Source organism: Atractosteus spatula, chromosome 13, assembly GCF_055471065.1.
Source record: "Atractosteus spatula isolate fAtrSpa1 chromosome 13, fAtrSpa1.hap1, whole genome shotgun sequence".
NCBI lineage: Eukaryota > Metazoa > Chordata > Actinopteri > Semionotiformes > Lepisosteidae > Atractosteus > Atractosteus spatula.
The window spans coordinates 15593052-15620902 of NC_142718.1; the positions used below are offsets into that span (position 1 = coordinate 15593052).

General features: G+C 38.1%; 1 protein-coding gene across 1 annotated transcript in view; it reads right to left on the reverse strand.

Annotated features, from left to right (window-relative positions):
* ndufa10 (NADH:ubiquinone oxidoreductase subunit A10) overlaps window positions 1-23774 on the reverse strand; it is a 38290-nt gene extending 14516 nt beyond the window's left edge. Inside the window, exons 1-8 of the mRNA XM_088931280.1 lie at window positions 23575-23774; window positions 20509-20677; window positions 19354-19569; window positions 19168-19254; window positions 17706-17827; window positions 14382-14461; window positions 12735-12789; window positions 8066-8151 (exon numbers count right to left, since the gene is read on the reverse strand). Of these exons, the coding sequence (XP_088787406.1) occupies window positions 8066-8151; window positions 12735-12789; window positions 14382-14461; window positions 17706-17827; window positions 19168-19254; window positions 19354-19569; window positions 20509-20677; window positions 23575-23649 (890 nt within the window). The 5' untranslated portion in view covers window positions 23650-23774. The remainder of the gene's footprint in view (window positions 1-8065; window positions 8152-12734; window positions 12790-14381; window positions 14462-17705; window positions 17828-19167; window positions 19255-19353; window positions 19570-20508; window positions 20678-23574) is intronic.
* Window positions 23775-27851: the final 4077 nt, after the last annotated feature.

The following is a 27851-nucleotide window of genomic DNA, read 5'->3' on the forward strand; positions in this document are numbered from 1 at the left end:
TCATTGTTATTAAAATGACTTAAATTCGATCATGTTGTGATATTTAGAAATATAAATTTGTTTGGTGCGAGTGAGGTTTTATTTAATCTCTGACCCAGGGAAACGTTTTATTTTTTCAAAGAAATGTTTGTTAAAAAAAAAAAGTCAAGGCTCCAGCGGGATTCGAACACGGAGTGTGTGACGTGGGAGTCAGGAACCTAACCCACAGCGCCACCGGCAAGGTCACATGCAGAGTGCTGAAAAAGCACTACAGAAACATTATCAACAGACAACGTACAGCGTGTACTATTCTTGTGTTGCGGTACATGAATATAATTATATGGTTATTAATTTCTTTAGATCCGCGATTCCATATTATATTCCCTTTTAATCAAATTCTTAAAGTATGCTTGTTGACTCCGGTATCACGTTAGTTAAAGACTTTGATGCTTAAAATGTTTAGGGAGAAATGGAATACTGGTGTGTATGTTTTCTTTAAAGTACCGAGACCAGCCATATACTGTATGTTTAAGTTCCAAAATTAATATCGTTTATGGCCTTCACACGCGTTACAGTATGCTCCTATTCTTTTTATGCTCAGCTACTAAGATTTCCCTTCAGTGGTAAAATTCCATATAAATATTAAATACTTAAACGGGCACAGTTAAGACATTAAATATACATATACATACTGTTTACAGTACAGTTTGCATACAGTAATATGTTTATGTTCCTAAATCAATCTCTTTTCTGAGCATGTGAAACGCATGGTGAATCGATTCTCAAAAATTACTGTACTTTGCATGATTGGAAACAAACGCGTGATTGCGAAATGCTGTTTTCTTTACATGCTGTAAAGAACATGCTGTAAAGAAAAAATGCTGTTTTCTTTACAAAGACGGTCAATGAAAAAAAGAATGTGGACCAGGGCAATACTTTGAGTTTACAGCTTGTCCAAGGTCATTCATTAGTAATATCTTCGTTAAAGACTTTGATGGCGACAGCTCAAACATGAGACGTTGAGCTTTATTACCTCCACCTTGCGGAAATTCCTGATACTATTATTTTACTTGCGGTATTATAGGAGAATTTACGATAAGACTGCGTACAGCGAACCGCAAAATAATGCAGTATCGCCCGCTTGTTTTGAATGGCTGTATCTGTATAGCAATCCTAAATTAGCTCAGGTGTAACCAATCACCTTCAAAATCACACCAAGATATCTGGCATACACTTGTATTAAGTGACTTGCGTGATTTTGGAATAAAAGAGTTGCAAGTCAAAGACTTAACCTTGAGTACCAAGGAACTTTCAAAAGAACTCTGGGAAATAACTATGAAAAGGTACAAATTAGGCAATGGGTATAAAAATACAAAGGTCTTGAACAGCTCTTAGAGTAAAGTCAATATGATTATTAAGAAATGGAAGGTGTATGTAGGATGGCGAGGAGGAAAACATTACTGAAAATAACAGCAGACATGCATTTAAGCGACAGTGCAGTCTCAATAATTATTGTGGACTGACAAAATTAAACTGGAACTTTTTGGCCAAAATGCAAAGCATTACATCACACAAAGAACACCACCACTACTCTAAAGCACATGGCTCCAGGTCCCTCACTGCAGCTGAGAACAACTTGCACCTAATAGAAAAAAACTCTTGCTAAGAGAGATTACACGAGAAATTTATAGAAACTGTACATTTTCATGTACAGGTTCTCATGGAGCAGTATTGCATGCAGTACAGTATTGTCAAAAGTTTTGATAGAGCAAGTATGCATATCAAGTGAAATATGTACACTGTATATTTCTAATTAATTCTAAATTAGGCAGCAAGTGATGCAGTGGTTGGCATTGCTGCCTTGCAGCACTAGGGCCTTGGTTTCAATTCTAAACCTGGGGTGTTATCTGCACGGAATCTGTATGTTCTCCCCATGTACATGTGGGTTTCTTCAGGGTGCACTAGTTTCCTCTCATGGATAAACCAGAAAAAAAATGGATGGATGGATTTTTCTCTTTAACTTGTCATTGTAAAGAAACTTTTAGAAACTTGAATTTCCCATTCTGGTTTATAAACAGAGCTTTAAAAGCATGCATCTATTCGAATTAACAATAACCTTTTTCTCCTTCCTCTCTCTAAAAGTGTAAGGATTTTTTTCTCCTTGTGTCATACTGTCATAGTAACTGCAACTAAAATATTTCAAACCATTTGGGCAGCTGTTCTATTTGTCTAACACCCTAAACAACCTCTTAACCCATCTACCTAATTAACAATGAAAGAAAAGCAAAACATGTTTTATGTTGTGATTTATGAAGGAGCCCTGTTGATCTTATTGCACTTATGTATTTTTTTTTAATTCTCAAGGCCTTGTCAAAGAAATGACAAAACAAGCAGAGCTTTTGCCAGCAAAACACTGGCTTGCTGGTCATTTTTCACATCATTGCATGTATATTAAACAATATGATTTTTCTTTTTTTACAAAACAATTGCAACAATAAATAAAAATAAATATACTATTGTGTTTTCACAATAACAGCAGTAATGGCTTCTAAAGCACCTCTTTAAGTAAAACTTGTAATGGAAAGTTACTGAGAAAAGGTGTTTTATCCTAAAAATGTTGTTTATGGACAGAGCTGTGCTGCAGAAGCAGCTGGATACTTAGAACAAAGTGTGATAGCACCCAACTCGTCAAGGGCACGGGATGTTTTAATAATGTTTATCTCTGCTGCTTGAAGAAGGGAGTATGAGAAACTATTTGAATAACTGCTCTTCTTTGCTAAAATCAAAAACCTATAAGTAATGGAAAATTACTGCTTTGCCTGTTCTTGAAGTGTTGCATCAGCTTAAAAAAGATATAAAACAAGGGCTCTCCCTGCTTGCTTTTGAATCAGCTTTCACTTCTCTGCACAGACAGGTGATGGCTTTTTCCCATATTGCAATATGAATAAAGACCTTACTGTGTAAATGAGAATACCTCTCCTGGCTCTTCTTTGATAAAATTCCACGACAATCATTGGCGACGAGGATGGGATCACAAACCTGAATGCGGACAGTTTTAGTGAATTGGACGAACCTTGGGGGATAATCTGTTTATCCTTACAGAGACGCATCTGGAGAATTGGCAGCTGTCTGACATCAGTAAGTGATCCTTAAAAAAACTAATAGTTTGAAAAGTGAGCCACAAGGGTGTTCTCTTCGATAAGTCAGGGACTTATACTGGGTCTGGGACCCGGCGAGTCTGGGACTCGTGAAACGAACGTATCTTAACACAGACATGCGGTTTTTGCTCTGCGGAGTAGTTAATGCGATAGTGTTCTAGAAACAGTAAGGCATTGTCGACAATGGGTAATGAGAGCTCTAAAGGCAAAGCTGGGCTGAGTGGCCCAGCGAAGTACATGTACGATAACTGCAGAGAAGCAGGAGTAGGTGAGTCCCACTAGGCCTGGGTTAGAGTCCCGGCAGAAGAAAATATTTTTATGTTCATGAACTGTGAAGCTAGGGTAATAGGTGTAAGGGAACTTGCACATGATTTATATATGATAATTAGGGGCCCATAACTATGAAGGATCTTTGTAAGTGGTCAGAATGGACAGGGGAAAGTTAGAAGAGAAGGAGAAGAAAGGAAAGAAAGTGAATTGGAAAACTTATGTCATGGAAAGAGGAATCACAGAAATGATGGGAAGCTTCAAAAAAGGCTAGTCTTGAAACTAAAGAACAGCAAGCTGCAGCTAAAGTCATGGCCATGCGTGCTAAAAAGAAAAAGTCTCCACCGAAATTAGAAAGCAGTCCGGAGCCAGAGCCTTTTTACTCAGAGGTGTCTGACTGGGTGTCAGAAAAAAAAAAGAAATTAGATTAATGCAAAGTGAAACTTAAATAGAAATATGGACCGTCAGATGGAATTTAGTCTGAACAGGAATGTAGAAAAGTGTATGAACATTGGGATAAAAATAAACAGATAAGGGTTTTATTTTAGAGGAATATTTGAGAATTCAACAGAATATCATAGAGAAAACGGAATGGGATGAGACGCAAAGATCCCTGACGGAAAAGCTAAAAGCGATGGCTGAACGTTATATATGCAGAAAAAGAAAAGGCAAAAGGAGAAATAGAACGCCTTAAGAGAGAATCTGGGAGAAGGGTAGGAATTAGTGTGGAGATTTTTTGAAAGAGCATTACCCATCGAAAACTGATTGGAGAAAAGTAACAGCATGTCAGCAGAAGGAAGTGAGGATGTTTCAGATTTTACAGAAAGGTTTATAACTTTATGGATAGTATACTTGGGGTTAGCCGATGAAAAGGAAGTGAATGAAGATACTTACACAGTAATAAAACAAATTTACTTGAGTGGGTTAAAACCTGATGTTGCCAAGAATGTACAACTATGCGTTCCTGATATTACGGAGAGCGGAGACAGATTTGATTTAATAACTCACAAAGCATGCATGCAGAAGTGCGAGCGCTGCAAATGGGAGGTAAAAAGGAAAAAGGAGCCGCCAGTTTGTTGCAATTATAGTATATATTATATTAATATTATACCGAGATATAAGACCCCTTCAAGAAAATAATGAGGACTGGGATAAATCTCCTGATTGGGCATATCCAGATGGAGGAAAAGGAGGACAAAACCCCAAAGATAAAACTACTAATAAGCTGGTGCGCAGTTAGTTAAAAAAAACGGCGTTTTTTGGAGACATTGTAAGAAAGAGGCTTGATTTCACATTTAAAGAACATATCAGAAGCTGTAACGTGAACTAATAGATTTAATCTAGTAAGCCCCTTTGTAGCCTTCCTAGGTTTATCTAGGATTTAAATAAAAGTGAAATAATCTTACAGTGTGCAGTACCTGGGGGACACAGGAGCACAGTTGTCTTGTTTTTAGACTAAAACAGCATAAAGATGTGATATAAAGTTTTCTACTGGGTAACAGGGGGCTACAGGAGAAGGGGGGCAAGGGTTGTGTTTAAAGCAGGTACAAGTTGTCACAGTACGCTTGGGAAAAGATGTACAGTTTCAACTACTGATGTGGGTGGGGGACACCCCAGACTTATTGGGCTGGGATGCCCTGCAGCATTTATAAGGAATTACTGTATGAAATAGCATTTATGTGCACTACCTCAATAGAGCTATGTGATATTGTGATTGTTTACCTAATGAGGGTATCCATAAGGCCAGGCTTCTCCAAGTATTAGATCTTTGGACGGAAAAAAGGGTATAAAACCAACTACATAATAAAGCCAGGATAAATTCCTTCTCAGACGGATCATCTTTATGTAATCTGTATGTGAGTGAAAGAAATGGGTTGTGAGCTGCTGTGCTGGCGCAGGAGCATGGAGGTAGGTGTCGTCTAGTGGGTTAGTATTCAGGACCCCTCGATGTGGTGACCAAGGGGCCGTGTTTATGTGTTGTGCAGGCTACCTGCCTGGCTGTATAAACCGTGAATAATCTGGTGTAGAACCAGCAGACCGAATGAAAAGATTTAATTGAAACTAGTAAATATGCTAAATGGAAAATTGTAGCGATTTATATAGACTATATATACATTTGGTGTATGCCACAATTTTGGATGGCTGTGGAGGAATAGGGTTTCCTCAACACGGCAGGGACTCCAGTTAAGAGTGCTGGGTTTGTCTCTGAACTGTTAGAAGCTTTGCAGCTGCTGACTGAAGTAGCTGTGGTAAAGTGTAAGTCACGTAATAAAGAAATGTTTCCAGTAACTCGAGGGAACAACTTTGCAGATGCAGCTGTCAGGTGAGCAGTCCTGGTAGAGCAGGAGTCTGAGACCTCTGTGAAACCTCTGTTGGTGAAAAGGGGACAGCTACAGGACATTCAGGCTGAGGCCTCTAAAGCAGAGAAATGGACATGGTTAGAAAAGAATGTGGGGCTGCATGATGATTGGGTGTGGTCCTGCCAGCACACTGGACGCCCTGCATGCCCTCACAGCCTAATGCCCTTTGTAGTCCGACAAATGCATTCTGTCGGACACCCGGGTGTGTGTCAAATGGTGTGCCGGTTACCCAAAACTGGGTGGGTTGAAGCAGTAGCCACTTATGCGGTATCTCGATGTGATGCTTATCAAAGGAACTCAACTACAGTTCAGGTGCAGGTGCTACAGCTCAAAAGGCCTGCTCCTGAGGAACCTTTCATGCACTGGCAAATTGACAATTGTAAAGGGAAAACCTGGGCTCTTATAATCTGTTTTCCCAGTGCGTTGCTGCCACTGCCTCTGTGTCTACCAAACACTTGATGACAGAGATAAGCCCTTGGTGGGCACTGCCCTGCCTCTTGTATTGTGATCAAGGGACACACTTCACAGGGAAGGTGTGTCAGACTGTGGCTGTGTTGTTCGGGGTGAGATGGGACCTTCATTGCACCCGTCACCCTCAGTCTACTGGAACAGTGGAACGAAGGAACAGAACTCTGAAAGATAGACTAAACATCAGACTGAAGGAACGCCAGGGGTAGATGAAACTGCAAATAACAGCGCCCTAAACTGTTCCCTGACTTGGGAACCACCACTGGCCAGACCAGGAAGCCCTGAAGCAGATGACACCAGTCCCGTGCCACCGGGAACATCGCAGGCCCAGAGTTGAGGCGAATTAACATGAATTAAGTACAGACTGAAAAGATCACTGAAAATGAGAAATGATGAGCACACCCATGATAAGGGAGTGAATGGCATAAATACATTTTAGCTCTGTCACATTTGTATGCGAGCAGAGAGAATCAGAGTTCATGTTGGGTTCGCACAGCGGGGCCCCAACCTGCTGTAGGGGGGTTACCCTTGGGAGAGATTCTCCTAGATGCAAATTATTATTGTGGTTTGTTTGTTCATAATAAGATGTTTTGCAGGAATGGAACAAAGAGAAATTTTACAACTTCAGCTAGAAATGTTCTGCAAAATGGCACAGCTGAGGCAGGGGGACAATGTGTAGATTTTTCTAAGAGTTATTACCCAGCTGTTGACCTATCTTGTAAAACCCCTAAGATTATGCTGGGCTCCAGCCCACAGGGATTTACCTGTGCTGTAAGAACTAATGCGTGAATAAGGAGAGAGGCATCAAAGATACACCCGCTTTCTTTTCATGGTTAAAATCATTATTTGGGTCATGGGGACTGTTTCTCTTGAGACTGTGTTTTTGCTGTTGTGCTGTTGTATGACTTGTATTATTCCTATGCTTCGATCTATGGTAATGAAAATGTTTATACATCAATATGCACTGCTCAGAACAAACTCCGAGGAGCCCTGGGACCCACCAGGTGACCCCTATGAGGACTCTGTGGTGTGAACATATTTAAGGATAAAAAGGAGGGAATGTAATGGAAAGTTACTGAGAAAAGGTGTTTTATCCTAAAAATGTTGTTTACAGACAGAGCTGTGCTGCAGAAGCAGCTGGATACTTAGAACAAAGTGTGATAGCACTCAACTCGTCAAGGGCACGGGATGTTTTAATAATGTTTATCTCTGCTGCTTGAAGAAGGGAGTATGAGAAACTATTTGAATAACTGCTCTTCTTTGCTAAAAGCAAAAACCTATAAGTAATGGAAAATTACTGCTTTGCCTGTCCTTGAAGTGTTGCATCAGCTTAAAAAAGATATAAAACAAGGGCTCTCCCTGCTTGCTTTTGAATCACCTTTCACTTCTCTGCACAGATGGGTGATGGCTTTTTCCAATATTGCAATATGAATAAAGACCTTATTGAGTGAATGAGAATACCTCTCCTGGCTCTTCTTCGATAAAATTCCACGACAGACTCTATATGAATTACCTTCAAACAAAACAGTTTTTAAAATCTTAATTCCAGTTAAACTATTTGAAATTACTTGACATGACAATACAAATTAACAACTGAGTTACTTGACATATTACCAGATGAATAATGCTGTAAACTGATTAAGTCCTGTCCACGTTGGGACAAAACAAAATACCAGATAGACATCTCACAAAAGAACAATATACTGGAAAAAGTGGAGTTGAAAGCAAAAGACAAAGCTAATTAAATTAATTCAGTGAAATGAATGGAAGGTACGAGATCTAAGAAATTAGAAATTATATATAAAATGAACACCTGGTTTCTAAAATACTCACAACATTCTGAGGTAATGGAAAGTGACATCATCCTGTTCCAACCAGGGCCCCTTTTCAAACTTCAGATACTCAATGTCTTCTACCACCTTTGAATTTAAAGAACATAGGAAAAAGAAGTAGAAATACAAGTATGTGAAAATATATGTAAAATGTAAGAACTATGATTTCATCTAAAAATCAATTTCAGAAACCTGCATTGGGTTGCTGAGAACAAATGAAGTGTAACTAACAATACAGAGTAACAAACTTCTCACACAAAGCCCTTCATCCTTATGGCAATACAATGTAACAACTGAGCAGTAAAAAAATTAGATTGTTTTAGTCAAATCCCTTAATATTTTGGAATATTTCGGAATCATTTTTTGGTGTTGAACTCAGTCTAATACCAATACATCAATAATTGATCAAATGCAACAAAAGTGGGAAAGTATTCATTTTGCTTTTAACTACAGTGACTTTTGTACCCATTTATACAGATGGAGCATTCTAACTTGCTTGAGAATAAAACAGTAACAATATGAAATCACAATTTTCCAGTTCTATGTTCATATATCAAGTGCAGTCATGCTTGAAAGTTTGTGAACCCTTCAAGGTGATCATGATTTTAGATATTATAGAGATATTATATGAACTTGAACTCTTAATGAATATATAGAATGAATATCCTAAATAAAGACTTCCCACACATAAAAATGGATTTGAACTCATAGATTATTAGACAAATTTCACAAATCACCAGATATTCTTGAGTGCAAAAGTAAATGAACCCTTTTCAGTCAATAACTTGTGGCACCTCCTTTAGCAGGAATAACTTCACACAGCCGCTTCCTATAACCAATTATCAGTCTCTGATATCTTGCTGGAGGGATTTTTTCTACACTCATCTTTACAAAACTCTACCACCTCTGTGAGGTTTGAAGGATGTCTTGCATCTTCAGGTCCTGCAACAGCATTTCAATAGGATTCATGTCAGGGCTTTGGCTTGGCCATTCCAGGACACAGAACCTCTTCTTCCTAAGCCATTCTTTAGTGACCTTACTTGAATGTTTAGGATCGTTGTCTTGTTGAAACACCCAATTTGTGCCCACCTTGAGTTTTCAACTGATGGCCTGATATTCTTCTCTGCTATCCTCCTGGGAGGATTTTCTATTCACCGTCAGGACAGAACAACGGATTCGGGTAAGAGCAAAGGCAGCGGGGTATGCTTCATGGTAAACAATTCCTGGTGCACAGCCGTGGAGATTATTTCAACATCATGCTCTACACATCTTGAACACCTGACAATAAAATGTCACCCTTTCTATCTCCTGAGGGAGTGTACATCGGTAGTTCTCACAGTGGTGTATATTCTGTCAGTCTGCCTCTCTTCCTGATGAGCTGGGAAAGTATTCATTTTGCTTTTAACTACAGTGACTTTTGTACCCATTTATACAGATGGAGCATTCTAACTTGCTTGAGAATAAAACAGTAACAATATGAAATCACAATTTTCCAGTTCCAATTCCTGGTGCACAGCCGTGGAGATTATTTCAACATCATGCTCTACACATCTTGAACACCTGACAATAAAATGTCACCCTTTCTATCTCCTGAGGGAGTGTACATCGGTAGTTCTCACAGTGGTGTATATTCTGTCAGTCTGCCTCTCTTCCTGATGAGCTGGGAAAGTATTCATTTTGCTTTTAACTACAGTGACTTTTGTACCCATTTATACAGATGGAGCATTCTAACTTGCTTGAGAATAAAACAGTAACAATATGAAATCACAATTTTCCAGTTCCAGTTCTATGCTCAGTTGGAGGTGCAGATCAAACCAGGAGGATTCCAGAAATCCAAGATGAAAGCTCACTGATCATTTACAGATCGGATGTGTGTAAAGTTTTTAAAAAGACCAATCCACACAAGGCTCCTGGCCCTGATGCTATCCCTGGCCGTTTTCTGAAGGCATGTGCAGACCAGTTGGCAGATGTCTTCTCGGACATATTCAATCTTTCTCTAGCTCAGTCTATAGTTCCTTCCTGCTTTAAGAAAGCCACTATCGTCCCTGTCCCTAAGAAACCCAGAGTCAGTTGCCTGAATGACTACCGCCCTGTTGCACTCACATCAGTTATCATGAAGTGCTTCGACCAGTTGGTCAAAGTATACATCACCTCATCACTGCCTGACACCGTAGACACACTGCAATTTGCATATTGCCAGAACAGGTCAACAGAGGATGCTGTTGCCACTACCCTCTCCCACCTGTATAATAAACCTGTACATATGTGAGAATGCTGTTTGTTGATTACAGCTCAGCATTAAATACCGTAATACCATAGTGCCCTCAAAGCTTGTCATCAAGCTCCAGGACCTGGGACTGAACACCTCCCTTTGTAATTGGATCCTTTACTTCTTGACGGAACGTCTGCAAGTGGTGAGGAACAGCTTCTACCTCCAGACAATAAGACTGCTAATTAGCCAAGCTGCATTTCCTTCAGCAAATCACCCGTAATGGCTACATGGACATACAGTTTTCATTGTATTTGGCATACTGCACTACTTGGACATAATGTATTGCATGCACCCTGGACACATCGCAGCTCTATTTATATTGAGCTCTGTCTGACTTTATTTTATTCAATTTCTCTTTCACTATTATGCATTATTATGTAACCTTAGTTTGTCATTTTAATTTTGTGATTTCTGTCCAGAGAACAGACTTCCAGAACTCTTCAGGCTTGTCTGTGTGGTCTCTGGCAATCTTTGTTCTTTTTTTGTTAGTTTTTTTTGACAGAAAACGCTTCTTCCTGGTGACCCTTCCATAGATGGGATTTCTGTTCAGGGTTTTGATTATTGTTGATTTATTCACCACTACTCCAAAGGCAGCTAGAGAGGCTTGTAGATCTCTGGATGTAATCCTAAAATAACCTTTTACCTCTTTTATTATTCTCCTTGTGGCCCTGGGTGAAATTTTAGGAGGATGGCCACTTCTTTGTAGGGTTGCCATTGTTTTAAATGCCCTCCACTTGTATACTATTTGCCTAACAGTGGATTTATGGAGTCTGAATCTTTCTGAAATGGCTCCATAACCTTGTCCAGATTTAATGAGCATCCACTACTTTTTTCCTCAGTTCTGCTGATGTTTCCTTAGTTCAAGGCATGATGTTACATTCGTTGAAAGAGTAACTGACCTGCTTTCTTGCAATTATTTATGTTTGCTCCTCCCTAACACATCAATTTCATTGGTGATCTTGGTTAATTGGTTAACACTGTCATTGACTCACCTGATCCTGCTTTACCTTGATGTAAGTCATAGTCACTTATTTTTGCACCTGCACAATTTCTGTATACTGTGTGTATTATTTTTCTGCATGGACATTTTCTTTCAGAACACTCAAATTGGTGAATAATTATACTATATTTCAAATAGAAAGTGACAAATTCTGATTAAATATGCATTTTGTGGTTAAAAAAACCAAACAATCTCAAATTATGCAATGGGTTCACAAACTTTCAAGCATGACTATTTTCACCTTTTGTTAACTTATAGCCTGAAATTAAAAAGTATTACATATTTTATCTATACATATTACCCTACAAGTTACAAGTAAAAAAGGCATTCTAGAAATCTAAAATGTAAAAAAGAAAAAGAAAAAATGATTAAAAAAAGAAATAGCTTGGTAAGGTAAATGTTGACCTCTTAAATTAGCTAAGATGTAACCAAGCCCCTTACTATATCAGGCCATCCCTCAAACTTTAGCACTTTTTGAGCAAGCTACAATTGGCAACTTTGAAAGGGTTACAGGTCTTTATGTCCTGGTCAAAGTGTGTATGACAATAATACCTCAAGCGCTCCACAAATATACCCTGTATGGCAGGCTGGTAAGAAGGAAGCCATTACTGAAGAAATTGGCAACAAAGGAAATTTGATAATGCAAACATATGGAAAAACATTTAATGACCTAACAAAACTAAAATAGAACCTTTTGTCCTAAGTAAAACATACTGCATGCAGTGCAAACCTAACACAGCACATCACCATCCCTCCTCCATGAAACATGGTAATGACATCATGATATGGGGATGTTTCTCATCAACAGGAAAGGAGGCACTTGTCACAATAGAAGGGAAAATGATTGTGGAGCAAAGTACAAAAAAGTCCTTGAGGAACAACCAGCTGCCCTCTGCAAGAAAACTGAAACTGAGGTGGAAGTTCATCTTTTATCTTGACAACAAGAGGCACACTGCCAAAGCTATAGGATCAAAACAGTCCTTAAGTGGCCTTATCAAGGCCGTAACATAAATCAAATAAAGAACTTGTGGCATGACTTGAAGATTTCTGTCCATTAACACTACACAAGGATCTTATCAGGGATTCAACAGAGTTTTAAAGGAGAATGCTCAAATACTGCCAAAATAGGTGTGCAAAGTTGGTAGAGACCTATTGCAACTCACAGCTGTTATTTTTGCCAAAGAGCTTCCACTAAGTATTGATTCTGTTTAATAGCATTTTGATATTTAGTTTCACATTTTAATATGTATTTTCCTCTATTAAACACTGTTCTCCTTAATGCGGAGTATGGAATGTAGATAAAAAGGAAAAAAAAACATTTAAATGAACTGAGAAAACAAAATGAGAAAAAAGTTCAAGGGGGTTTAGTCTTTCTAAAGGAACTGTATCTGCCCTTACCTTCTCAATATCCTGCACTTGAGTTGTATCATATACCAACACCTCAGAGGTCTCACTGAAACACAAATAAAAAGTGTTATACATTATATTAACAATTCCAGATGATGATTTTAGAACTGAGGGAATGAGGGTGAAGGGTAGTGCCAATGATCATCTTTGAAATCATTGTACGAGACTAGGCAAGTAATACTAAAAGACATTTATCCTAAAATTTCAGTATTTTATTATGAATTTAGAGGGTAATGTTTGTGATATGTAAACATATATTTAGCACATGAAACTTTCAGGCAGTGGACAAAAAAATTCAAACACCAATGCAGTCACTCAACTGGAGAGCTGGTCCACTATGTGCTGACAGGAAATTCTTCCATGATAAAGTCAGTCAATGCACACCTGCTTGATAAGAGGTGGAAAACTACTGAGGCAATGTTCCAAAATATCCCCAAAATGCTCAACTGGGCTCTGCTCTGGTGGCAGCGAAAGCTGTAACATATTGTTAAGAGGGTCACGCTCATCAAACCATTGGGTAGGCACATGTGCTCTGTGGATGGGGCTATTATTATCCATGAAAAAGTCTGTCTTAGCAGGAAAGAAACACTGCAACACAGGGTGAAGGTAACAGTCAGAGACACAGTCGAATGGACAGTGCAATTATGTAGCAATTAGCACTGACCTTGCCATATAAAAGAATGAATGCACCCAAACCATGCTAGGAAAATTCACCCCACAATATTAAGGAACCACTAGAACACTTGATTTGACCCCAAGCACAGCAGGATGGCACCACAAGTGCACTGGCCCCATTTGTCAAGAACACAGTGAAGGATGAATCATCTGACAATATTGCATTTCTCCACTGCTTAGAGGTCCCCTGTGTTCTTTGCACCACTGGATTCTCAAATCTGTATTACTAGGTTTGATAAGTGGTTTGTACACTACAGTCTGACTATGGTATCTTCTTCTGAAGCTTCAGCAGAGCGTCTTTGATTAAATTAGGTTGAAATTTGCATTAAACTTATCTGCAGTTACTCATCTATTTTGCCTTGCTTTTCAAATCAATGTATGGTTATTACAACCCTAGATTATGCACTTAAGTCAAATATAGCCCTTTGCTGATGTCTTTCCCTCAGAATTCCACCTTGACACTGTTGTTCATGAAATATCAGCAAGCTGAGCAGTCATGTTCACCAAAGCACCTACCAACTGTGCCCCAACAATCGCCTTTTTGATTCACTAAAGTCCTCATGCTAGCCAAAATTATAGGAAATCAGGTCTGTTCAGCATTTCTATATATATTCCTTATCCGCTGGGATATCATTTGCTTAATTTACGCTTGAGCCACACCTGTGAGGAAGGCCTTACTTTCAATATACTAAGTATCCACTACCCGTATTTTGAATATTTCACTCCTACATACATCTGTTGCATACATTACATGAAATACAGTTTATTTCATAATATTCAATGCTATTCTTTCAATGCACATTTAAGTAATTACATACAAAAGGAATACAAAAGGTTATCTCTAGTGTTGGCAAATGAGAGCATATCAGCCCTGGGGGAGAAAAAATCAAGCTGAAACCAAAGCAATATGTACTTTCCATGGTCTTTTTCCCCATGTCTACTGACAGCTCTGCATGCACTTACCTGATTTGTGGAAGGAAAGTCTTTTTGTATGCAACCTCTATGTTCTTCAGATATTCAAGTGGCACATTCTGCAAATATTGCTACAGTGAAGAAAGAAAAATGGATCATATGCTGCAAAACTGTTACATGTCACATGAGGTTAGATCTACTGTTAGAACTTGGTGAGGACTAGGTGAAGGTCAGATATGTCTTAATATGTAAAACCTTAAGAGGGTGTACTTTTTTTTTCACGTCACTATATTTATGTTTCCAAAGAAAGGAAATGCAGTAGCTGAGCAAGGATACACAACTTTGATGCGTATGCATGTTGGACAAATACTGCACAAGAAAATCTGCCAGCAACCCAAGCTATGTTAGACTGCTGCGCAATCATTTTTACTCTACACCTGTGACTACTTCCAATATGCCTGAGTCATGTTATAGCCAACACGCACCCATGTTATAAAAAAGTGTTCCCTAATAAAACAATCACTTTATTAATTGTTCTATAGAAACGTGTTACAGCAGACATGACTGTATTAATTAAAAAAGTTTATCAAATGTACATTTAGTAGAATGTAGCATAGGATTCTCAATGGCCCAAAATACTGAAACACACTGTCTTAGTGTAGCAAAGCCTCACAGAACTGAAGCTACAGCATGTCGCCCTACATATAATGAAATAATAACAATTTGTCATTATTACTTATAACTCTTTCTGTAAGAAAAATATTCCATTACATTCAATGCTCTCTCAAAAGATTTACCAACTGATAAATAAATACCTCAGATAAATGAAAGATGCAAAATGAATGGTCAATGGTGCATTTTAAAATCTGGCTTTCAACTACAAGTGGCAGGGTTAGAAAGAATCTCAGCACATTTGTTACTTAATCAAATTATATTTATAAAAATCTGTATGAAAAGTACATTAAATTTAACTGGTATGAGCATGTTTTAAGATAAAATACTAAAGATTCAAACTATGTATATTCCAGTTCTCCATTTATAAACCTATAAAATTCAACAGACAAGTGACAACCCAAGCTCTTTAATTTACTGGCAAAAGAGACAGAAAATTAATAATAATCTCAAATAATACTTTTCCACATTTAAAGAGAAGTAACTTCCTGAGGTGTTGACAGACAACAAGTGTTCGTCTTTGATTTGGTATCCAGTAAAATGACTCACAAGGTCACAGAAAATATGGTATACCCATACCCATTTCATAATCATAAATTTCTTACAGGGAAGTCTCCTTTCTCTTTTCACATTGACACATGAAAGGAATTTACATTGTAACATACTTTCAATGAAGACAGTCTTCATCTGTTCCTGGATAGGCGATCACAATATTAACTTTAAGCTAATAACAGATTTAAATTTGCATTGTAAATCTATTCTCTGTGGGGTGTGAATTTATTTTTGTACAGTATTTTTTCTCTGTAAAAATATTATTCTTTAAGAATACTTTCCCATACAACCATCAATTTAAGACTACCAAAGTGTCAACTATATAATGATGAAAAACATACCTTAAAAGAAATGATTGAATACATTTGCCTCATCTCAATAGACCTTTTCCTGAAAAAACACCTAACCTATATTTCAGTCCTCCAGCACCAAGTGAAGCGGCTTACTCCATAGTATCTGGCAACACCGGCACATGACATGCCTGCCTGCAGCATACCAATCGACCTCTCCCTTGCTTCTGGTGACATTCGAGGCATTATGCAATGCACGCATAACTGTGTGGTCTTTTTCTTGCAGTGACCTAAGCTTTGAATTAAGGCCTTTTTAAAAGGTGACGTGATCGGGCATTGTTCCACCTGGACTTCGTTGGGTAAAAGTGCACCTAACAAGCTTTCATGTGATTGGTAAGTTGCAATGCCTCACAAACAAATTGACAACGTTTTGTGAAAGTACCTAAGCTATAACTATAGTATTCTCATCCCAGAAAATGTTGCGTTTCTTTTTTCCCATCAGTATATTTGTGATAGTGCTAGATATGCCTATTGTTTAACTACAGTAAGGATATTTTGTTTATTTTATATCTGGAATCACCAACTATATATATACACAATATACATTTTTAACTTCATCAATTATTAAATTTCCTCTGCCTGACATTACTATCCATACAGTCTAGTTTAAACACAAAGGTTTCACAAACTTAAGAACTGATTCTGCTAGAATGTTTGAATTTTTAGGCTGTACGTTTTTCTTCTAAAAAGATACTCATGCTCCTGACAATGCAGCATGTAAAACACTTCCCTAAATGCTCTGCATAAGGGAATTGTTTACAAAAGCAAAGTACCAAATTGTAACAATTTATAGACTTTACATGTTACATACATTTAAAACAAATCTTGAACTTTACACTTTCAGTTCTTGTGGTTATTGACTTATATAGTCACAAAATAGTTTCCACTTGTTTTTTTATACAGACAGAATTCTTTCAGCCAGGTTTAAAAGCTAACACATTAAATCTTGCAGTGTTTGACTATATTTTGCACAAGCATAGAATTAATTAAATTTTATATAGAAAAATTGTACTTTTTGGCAATACTAGAGTCATAGCTTTTCTGCTTCCGCTACGTATTTTCCCATGGAATGACAGAAAAGTTACCATTCTCCTTTATATGCCTTATGGAATGAAACGTACTTCACTGGAAATACTTAGACTGCATATTTCGGTAACAGCATAAAAGCACACACTTAAAACAGGAATTGGCAGCTCTATACTACAAGCCAGAGAAGGCACTTATAGCAAGAAGTACAGATGATAACACACTGAATTGGGACTGCCTGATATCTACAAAAAAAGGCTTTATGTTAACCCAACAACAAACAGTGGTTTGAGGATAGGAGATGAATAATGAATCAGTGCCATACAATTAATTAGATGGATTTAATGCCAAACAATTGTCGCTTTGTCCAGTTTCTTTAAATTTAGTACCTCAGAAAAAAACTAGAGAGCTTAACAGGCCCCAGAACTAGCAATAGCTGAAAGTATTCTCAGAAATGCTGAGACATGTTGATTGTAGAGTACACTAAACCTAACAAAATGTAAACTCTTAAGAACAGCCCAAATGCTTCAGGTTCTTCAACCCATAAAATTGTTCAATGGGCAGGTAAAAAAACAAGACCTTAGGATGAGATAATAGTCTCAATTCTAATTAAGAGTATTAAACAATTACATTTTTATGTGAATTGTATGTGATTTTATGTTTTTTAAACTACATTAAACATAAGGTGTAGCAGGGAAATTTAATTGTTTTAATTGTTAATATGTTTAACAGCAAAAGAGAAAAGTTAAAAACTGAAAGCTTATCTCTTTCCGACCTTGCCTGACTGTTTGAGCTTTTTCTGCACCTCTTCAGGAGAGACATCAATATAAATAACCAGGTGAGGGGGCAGGAATTCACAGATGCTGATGCCCTTGATCTCATTATAGTGCTCCACACCTACAAGGATTAGTAAAGAACATTATTCACATATACTGTAGATGAGCATCTACTTTTGCAATTAGCAATCAAGAATAGGCACATTTAAAATTCATAAATTACAAAGTAAGAACTTCTTAAGAAGAGGTGCAAAGATATAAACGGCTGTTTAGATTAGTTTGGTTTTAAAAATGTTTGTTCATAAAGGTTTTTTTATTTCTATTTTTAATTAAGACCAGGGTTAATGTGATGAAAAAAATAATCTACAGTAAACTCCCGCAGCATAACATAAAAAAATGCATTAAAAAATTGACCAAAAATTCCCCAGCACCAAAGTTTCAATACAACATAGTTGATCCCTGAAATGGCTTCACAAAATTTAGAAATGCATATCTGTTCTCTCTGAACACCATTCCCAGGCAGCATTGTGATGCCCCCAGCATCTCTGTCTACACATTCGCTTCCATTTTGGTTCATACTGTTCAAACTGTTCTTGCTGTGCTGTATGTTTTTCTACAATCGTGTTTCATGCCTTCACTATGTCTCCTAATCATGAAGTATCAACAAATCATGAAGCTGAGAGCAAAATAATAAGAATGTAATGAAGATCGGATAAAATTACAGTTTTACAGTAGATAGGCTGCAAGCTGGGGCATCTGTAACTTCACACAAAGACAGTGAGCCAATAATGACAAAGCATCATTTTTGTATGTTATATGTCAAATGAGATTAGTTTTATCTACTATTTGGACTCGATGAAGATCAAATATGTCCAAATATGTTAATCCATAGAATTAGAAGGGGTCTACTTTTTCACCACACTGTATAATGTGGAAAAATGTATGGTTTATAGTGCCAAGACTATATTTAGGGTGCAAAGGAACAAGTAATAGGTTTATTCCATGCTGAAAAAAAGAAGAAGGAGAACACAACGTTTCGGCCATGGAGCCTTCTTCAGGTGTCACCTGAAGAAGGCTCCATGGCCGAAACGTTGTGTTCTCCTTCTTCTTTTTTTCAGCATGGAATAAACCTATTACTTGTTCCTTTGCAGCCTACGCATGCTGACGCAGCTACCCACCTGAACCACTATATTTAGGGTGTTGCTCAACCTTATTCCCCAATTCCCAGTTTGCCCATAAGCTATTAGTTTCCTCCACCGAGGCATGGTTGAGTTGGAGGGGGGCTTACTATAATGGTAATTGTGAAAAGAGATGTTAGCAGAGACCAGCTTTCAATATCAGTTAAAATCCTTATCCCTTTATCTCTCATGTACGGCTATGTCACACAATTATAATACCTTCTAACTTCAAATTAAATTCCTCATTTTAATAAATATAATAATCATCAAACATATCACTCACACTGCTTCCTGATGTATCCTTGTTTGAACATTGACTCAAGGAATACCATGTCACTGTAGGGAGAACGCTCCAGAACAACACCTTGCCCTACCAATGATAAAAAAAAACATTACACAAAACATTCAACAGATCAAAACATGCAGATTTAGAAGGGGCCACTGCCAGCCTAGCTCATTTTGGTTTTACCAGTTGTAAGCAAGTGCTCAATGGCATCGGAGTATTGTAGGAATCGAATATGGTACATCCAGTACTGTAGACGATAAGAATTTCCATCGGCGCTTTTTGGGTCTTTATAGAACATGTCTAGACTGCAGTTCCCATTGAAACAGGTATCCAAAAGCTCTTTATCACCCATCTTCTTATCCCAGTAATGGACATCAGGCTCAGGTAAGTAGAGCATGCCTAAAAATAAATGTATGAAATATTTTAAAGGGGCTACAGGTCCAATATTCCTTCATTTACAGTGATGATTAAAATTCTTAACATTTGTTTTTTACTTCTTACTTTATTGTCCCAAATGGGAAATTTGTTTTGTGGTCAGGTTAAAAAACATAACAATACATTTAACACTACATAACTCAATTAACAGATAACATAAAATGTACAATTGTCAAACGTAAGCAGGTTAATACCAACAGGAATAAAGGATAACTTAGTTCTATTGCACTTGAATCTAGGTAGTCTAAACCAATGCCCAAATGGTAAGAGTTCAAATTAACTGTGCAAGAGGTGGTCATGACAGTCAATGATTATATTGGCCTTCCACACTATTTGTTTGATGAAGATGTCCAACAGCTGTAGTGGTTATGCAGCAATAATTGTAATATAGCCTTTTAAAACTAAGCTAACACCGATTAACAAAGCTGCAAGTTTGGAGGAGCTTTGTTTCAGAAGCATAAAGCTGACAATGTTAACATCAACATTTGCTGTTAAAAATAGCCTACAACTTCCCAAATGGCTCAACCAGTGAAGCCTCTCAGAAGTTTTGAGGCTTGAAATGCTGTCAATAAGGGATGCACATCCCCTGAACCTCTAGTGTGGGCCTGTTAACACTAGTGTACACGTGCTAGCTATAATGCATTAAAAGACAAATGGCTCGAAGGCGGGTTTGTTGAAAGAGTGTACCTATACTTCCTCATTTTTGCCTAAAACATATGCCTAAAACTTCCTACCATCACAACGGAAGAACCGCAGAATTGACTGAACACATTTTTGTAATATGCCATCATGCACGTTAAACTGAAGAAAAACTCTTAATTGGATTATTCATAAGTGACAAATTAAAAACCCCAAAATGATATGATAGGTACATACATCACTATATGGAAAAAAATAAGTTACCTAGTTTGTCTGCCAGTTTCTGAGCAAACACACCCTTCCCAGAAGCTAGGTTTCCATCTACAGTAATGATCTTGCTATTGTCCTTGAACCTTGGAGTGGTTCTTTCACCAAGTACATAGGCCCACCAGCCATACTGTAGCTTTCTTGGAGGACCAGTGTGAATGCTCGCCTGAAAAAAGGATCCCATTAATACAATCATAGAGATTACTCTAACTAAAGCTTAACAAATAATTAGATAGATACTTTATTGATCCCGTGAGGGAAATTGCAGTGCAACAGCAGCTTAACACAGTCAACACAAAACAGTGTAACAAATGATACAATAATAATAATACAATACAATCAGTACAGTGAGAAATGCACTAAGAAGGGTTACTCACAGTCCAGAACATACAAAGAATTATATTTGCTATGCAGTCTTTCCTACATAGCAAATCATTTTATTCCTGAATTCAGAGCTTTTTGTTCCTTTAACTCTTTCCGTTAAAGGGGAACTGCAATGCTATTTTTATATTAGGAAGAATCAGCATTGATGAGTGCATTTCAAACTACAATAAAAGTAAAATGTACACAGTAACTGTAAAACCACCAAATTATCTCCCAAAGTATGTCAAGACCAGGGATTTGCGACACCAATGGCGACCATACAGTACTTTCACGAAGTTCACGTTTCTGTGCTTAATTCAACGTTTATAATTTTTCTATACTGTCAATGAATTTATTTTGTTACTGAGATTTAATAATCAGAAATTGGGACTTGAAGTTCTCTTTCAAGTGAAAAAGAAGTGAAAGGATTAGATCAGAGTCCAATGTCTCCAGCTGTTATTACAAGTAAGCATTATTTCATATTTATTTGGTAAGATGTTGACAAGGTGAAAGTGGTACCAGTTTTAACAACTAAGCATCAGCAAAGGCATGTATAGACCAAGATGTTAAAGTGAGGAAATTTGACTGACAACCTTACTGAATTGATATAATTTCTATACCTGCATGTTAATCAACAGTGGAATCTAAGGAAAATGCATGTCACCATTTTGCAGCATATCTGTTCTATGAACACATTCACCTTAACAAAATATGGAAATTATATCAGTTTAGCATATACCCTCTATTGCTGAAAAAAGTCATAAAGAGTATTTATTTGGTCCATACGTTTGTCTCCACTCTCCAGTAAAACCATTAAATTACAATGTTAGTCAGGGTACTAGTCCACACATTTTAAAATCTAGTCCTAAACTCTTAAAAGTAATGTTGGTTTAGGTTGATTGTATTGATAATAATGTATCATGTTAATAATTTGAAAATGGTTAACCATTTCCTTAGCAACACCCATCTGGCTGGTAGTCTGAGTTCCAAATTAAAATGCTCTATGTCGAAGAAAGAATAATGTCACATTTTCAGAAAGCTGATATGGTGTAAAAATCTGACATCCTGCTGATAAGAAAACATGGTTTGTATTAAGGCACTATCAATCAAGATTCAAAGACCAATGGATAAGCTTTTTCCATACACATGAACAAGACTCAAAGTAACAGTGGATCAGACAACTCCAACATTCTCTCAACATTGTCATTTCCAAATTTCACCTTTAACATGATTAACGAAAGCAAGTTTAATATAAAAGATATGCAATCATATATAAAACTGTTGATTATCATTGAAGATTGAATGTTTTTTTTAATAGAAAATTTTCCAACTTAAGGATCAGAACATCAAGAACAACCAGACAAAAATTTAGCTACAACTGTGATATTGGACATTTTCACTGGGTTATGCATACAAATTACATTCAATAGGCTAAACGTTATAATAACTGAAAGTTTTACAAATTACATTTATCTACAGCTGTGCTATTGGACATGTTCGCTGAGCAATGTATAAAAATGACATTTGATAGACTAAATGTTATAATACTAGAGGTTTTATATATTACATTGATGTACCATCTTATAAAGAATGTGGATTTAATGTTAGAACTTACTGTATTCTAAAGAATATATAACTTATACACAATATAATTTATCTCTATAAACATTCACAATTGTTTACATAAATTATTAAACATTATTATTACACTTAGGTAGCTTGTTGCTGAAAATTTTGCTTATCATGATCATGACTCCTCATGCTGTATTTAGTACTAATTATACTTTTAAATAAAAAAAATCTAAAGATTATTAATCTGATGATCTGATCTCAATAGGTCCCTCACCTTAAGTGCACAGCTGCGAGATGAGCCTTAACTGAACATGTAAAGCAAAGGGCTGCCACATTCTGAGAAAGATTTCATGGGCATTTCGTTTATATTTCCTTACACTCTCGTGAGGTTTAACATGAACGCATCAATGAAAATTTACGCTGATTCTTCCCATTTTCAATGGATTTCAGTAAGCGGTGCTAATACATACATATTTTTGCTACACTTTAGTGTTTTACAAGTTGGATGAAGTGGGTCTTCCTATACTGTCCCTTCTCTGTTCTGTGGCTGTGGTCCAATAATGACTGTGTTGTTATAATAATGACTATATTTGCGCTCTGTAAATGCAATTTATTATTTTGAGGTCTATGTGAAGTACATCAATATTATTGATGTTTGATTGATGGATATTTAATTGGTCGGATCTTTCTAAACTGTCATAATAATGACCTGCTTATTAATGTAAATAAACCGCAGATAAAAGTAATGTAAGTCAAGTACTGTACTACATTCAAGTTTAAATTTTAACCTGCAGCGATCTTATAAATCTTACAAGCCGCAAACTAAATAAAAAATACAGCAGCTAACAATTACAAAGTCCTTAAGAGCATAAGAAAGGTTACAAATGATAGGTCATTTAGCCAATTTAGTCTGTGTTGATGTTACGAAGCTAACTGAACCCAGAATCTCATCCAGCGGTTCTTAAAAGAAACTAGCGTCATACATGGTTTAACAGCTTCTTCCAAACACCAACGACTCTTAATGTAAAAAATACCGCTATTCTCATGCCTTTGTAGGTAACACTTAAAGAAACAAATATTTAGACATAACCGGGAGAATTTTTTTTTCCCACGTGTGGATCGTTTTACCGTTTGCACTCTGATTCCTACTCTTAGAGAGCCTGCACTCGATGGCATAAACAGACGGAACACTCGAAAAGCCATGACTTTATTCCTCCAAGTCTTCAAAATCTGACCCCCAATTCGCCCTACTCCACTTTATGCGACAAACAGACGTAAGGACCTCTACCTTCCTGAGACGCAGTATAAAAAGCGTCAACATGGAAGGCTGTTCATTGGACAGCCTGACTGTAAATCCAAAGTGTTTGTCGTATTTCCTGTTTTACGTATGCAACCTATTCGTGAAACAAAAAGTTACATTTTGTTTAATTTATTTTTACGGGGAAATACATAAGGATGTAATTCATGATTCATTATTTATTCAGTTTTACAAAATGAGTCGATAATAGGTCGACTCATTCTGTAGAACTGAAATTACCGTAATTACATGAAGCTGGTGCATTGTCTAGAGCGCTTCGGTAAAATGTGCACTCACGGAATAAGAAATCGTTAGGATAACTGTTTAAGGCACATACAGCAGGCTTGTTCTGAAATGGTAAAATGATGGTAATCTGTAAATATACTAAAAGGGTTACGAGTACTATAGCACAGTACTGTACAGAATGTAAAGACCTTTATTTATGACTCACATACTAAAATACTGTAACGCTTACGGCCGTCAGGTACTGTGTAAGAGCCGGCGTACCAGAGCAGGTGACGTCACCGCCCTTCCCTATGATAGCAGGACTACAGCTACTGGGCTGGAGAGAGATCTCTCTTTAGCTCACGGTGCTGGGTCGCTGCAGAGAGACGCGGAAGTCCCGGGTTCGAGCCCCGGACAGTGTGGGGCCGACCTGATGCGGCAAGGGCGCCCGCCTGAGCCCCCGTTGCGTTACATTGGTGTCAGAAGCGGGGTGGGATAGCCCTTCGCCGGGGACGGCGATTTAAGCGGGGGAGAGTGTAACGCTTACGGCCGTCAGGTACTGTGTAAGAGCCGGCGTACCAGAGCAGGTGACGTCACCGCCCTTCCCTATGATAGCAGGACTACAGCTACTGGGCTGGATAGAGATCTCTCTTTAGCTCACGGGGTTGGGTCGCTGCAGAGAGACGCGGAAGTCCCGGGTTCGAGCCACCTATACTTTGGGCCGACCAGAAATGTAACGCAACGGGGGCTCAGGCGGGCGCCCTTGCCGCATCAGGTCGGCCCAAAGTATAGGTGGCTCGAACCCGGGACTTCCGCGTCTCTCTGCAGCGACCCAACCCCGTGAGCTAAAGAGAGATCTCTCTCCAGCCCAGTAGCTGTAGTCCTGCTATCATAGGGAAGGGCGGTGACGTCACCTGCTCTGGTACGCCGGCTCTTACACAGTACCTGACGGCCGTAAGCGTTACACTCTCCCCCGCTTAAATCGCCGTCCCCGGCGAAGGGCTATCCCATCCCACTTCTGACACCAATGTAACGCAACGGGGGCTCAGGCGGGCGCCCTTGCCGCATCAGGTCGGCCCAAAGTATAGGTGGCTCGAACCCGGGACTTCCGCGTCTCTCTGCAGCGACCCAACCCCGTGAGCTAAAGAGAGATCTCTCTCCAGCCCAGTAGCTGTAGTCCTGCTATCATAGGGAAGGGCGGTGACGTCACCTGCTCTGGTACGCCGGCTCTTACACAGTACCTGACGGCCGTAAGCGTTACAATACGTTTTATTAGGCATATATTCTATACAAAATTCCTACTAAAAATGCTTTTTATTATATATTACAGCCCTATGATTCATGTTACATGACTACATTCTGTTTTGCTTTTATCACGAAATGATAAGAGTGGGAGTAGAGCATGCTGAGGGTATATATGTTTATTTGAGTTATAAAAATGTGCAGTATATTCATTGGGAGTGGAGTGATGTGTTTTTTATTTCTTTTTGTGACTGCAATCATCACAAATTGAGAGACATACCGTTTGCCTAGTCATCAGTTACCTCACAGTCAGAGGCGACATTGCATATGTGGGAGTGCTGAGCATGCTAAAACTGAACCTGGAACAGTGGGATAGAGAGTAAAGGAAAAGGAGAAGTGAATGAGGGAGAGTGCGCCATGTGAACTGGCAATATGCATCCATTTGGTTGCTCAAGGTTTCCCCAGTTATTTATGTGTGCCTACGCCTCCAGTGGTCACTCAGATATTTCCACCCACGACTCAAGTCTTGGAGGTCAGGCCAGAAAAAAAAACTTATATACTGTAAGCCTTGGTTACTCTATGTTGAGAGTTTGGGTGTTCTCTTCCTCCTCCTGCTTGTCCTGATTGTCGAGAGTCATGTGTTTTACTACTACTACTAATAATCCTTACACTTATATAACACTTTTTTGGACACTCCGCTCAAAGCGCTTTATAGGTAATGGGGACTCCCCAACACCAATGTGCAGCCATAGTGCACCAGAACGCTCACCACACAAAAGCTCTCAGTGGGGAGAAGTGATGAAGCCAATTCATAGAGGGGGATTAATAGAAGGCCATGATTGGTTAAGGGCTATAGGAAATTTGGCCAGGACAGCGAGATAACACCCCTACACTTTTCGAGAAACGCCCTGGGATTTTTAATGACCACAGAGTCAGGACTGCAGTTTTTTTAATAACTATTTCAGTATAGCCCCACTGTGATATTCAAGGTGTTATTAGTTTGAATTCTACATGCCAATGTAAAACTGCCAGTTATACCATAATACATATCACTTTATTGTCTGAGACTTATTTTATGATTTTAATATTATTATAGATGTTAGTTTTATTAGAGGAATGTTATAATATGACACTTACAACAAATCTTTATCTTTGCAAAATACAGCTTTCAGACACTATACTGGCATTGTCTAGTGACAAGCACGCTGACTATACAGTCTCACCCATTAAAATAACATGATGGAAGTACCAGTACACACAAATTATGACAGATAAATCAAGAATAAAACAGTCAAAGCAAACAGGTTTAAAGGTACAGTATTACTACATTGGTTTTACTTGTGTTATCTAATTCATGTTTAGTGTTGATTTTGAAGAATAAGAATTGAAGCAGATTGTCACATACAGTAGACTTCTTTATTGAAGACTAAAAAGATGCAGATTTTAGAGTGTCATTTCTTTGAGCACCAATTTTTGGATGACCTTTTAGGCCATCCCATGTTCCAGTTATAAGTAATTTAGTGACAGACATCCAATTAATAGATCAATGATAAACAGGTAGATGCAGAAAACACAATAAAAAATTAATCCTGACCTGGGAGATCTCAAACCTGTTTAGCTCTCTAGACATAATGGAGCCACTCAAGAGATGGCAAGTTTTTGTCATCTGTGTTTTGTAATTGTGCTTTCATTGCCTATGTGGGTCCTAATGCCCCAGTATAGTGACAGGAACACAATAGTGTAAAAAGGAGCCATCCTTCAGATGAAAAGTAAAACCGAGGTCCTGACTCTGTGTGCTCAAAAAAATCCCAGGGTGTTTCTCAAAAAGAATAGGGGTGTTACTCTGGCGTCCTGGCCAAATTTTCCATTGGCCTTTACCAATCATGGCCTCCTAATAATACCCATCTATGAATTGGCTCCATCACTCTGTTCTCCTCCCCACTGATTGCTTAGTGTACTGATGCACTATTGACTTGTACTGTTAGGAAATAGTACTGAGGACCCTATGCAGAAAACCAGGGCGATCTCCAAAGGCGTAGTCAATAGAGCAATCTGAGGTCCGAAAGCCGAAGATAAACAAGCCAGCGCAAAAGTACAAAAACCAGAAGCGGAACCGTAAGCCGTGAGGAAGCAGAGAGTCAAAACCAGAACAAGAACTAAAGTACCAAAACCAAAACCAGGAGACATAGTCGGAGAACAAACCAGGGTCAGGAAGCCAAAAACCAAGTAGTAAGTATTTAACAAGCATTGGAGTAGTTCTAGCCAGGAGAAACCCTAATACTGAGAGTATGAAGCAGCATTAAATAGGCTGGGGCAAATGGGCTAATTGAGATCTGTGCTGGAATGAGAGGTGGAATGACGAGTCCTCCAGGGGCGTGGCGTAACAAGTACCATTCTGGTTTCTTGTGTCTTTATAGACAACAATGATTTATAGGATTTATAATTTTGCAGTGAATGTAGATGAAATCTGGATCAAGGGGATGGTGAGTGGCAGTGAGGATGAAAGACATCGTAAGAAAACCTCCAGGAATCTGGACATTAACAACAGGTTAATCTATTTGATTATTTCTCTGTACTGTAGGTTAATAACTCAATAACAAATGGGGTGCAAATCAATCAATTCCAATAGGAATAACTTATA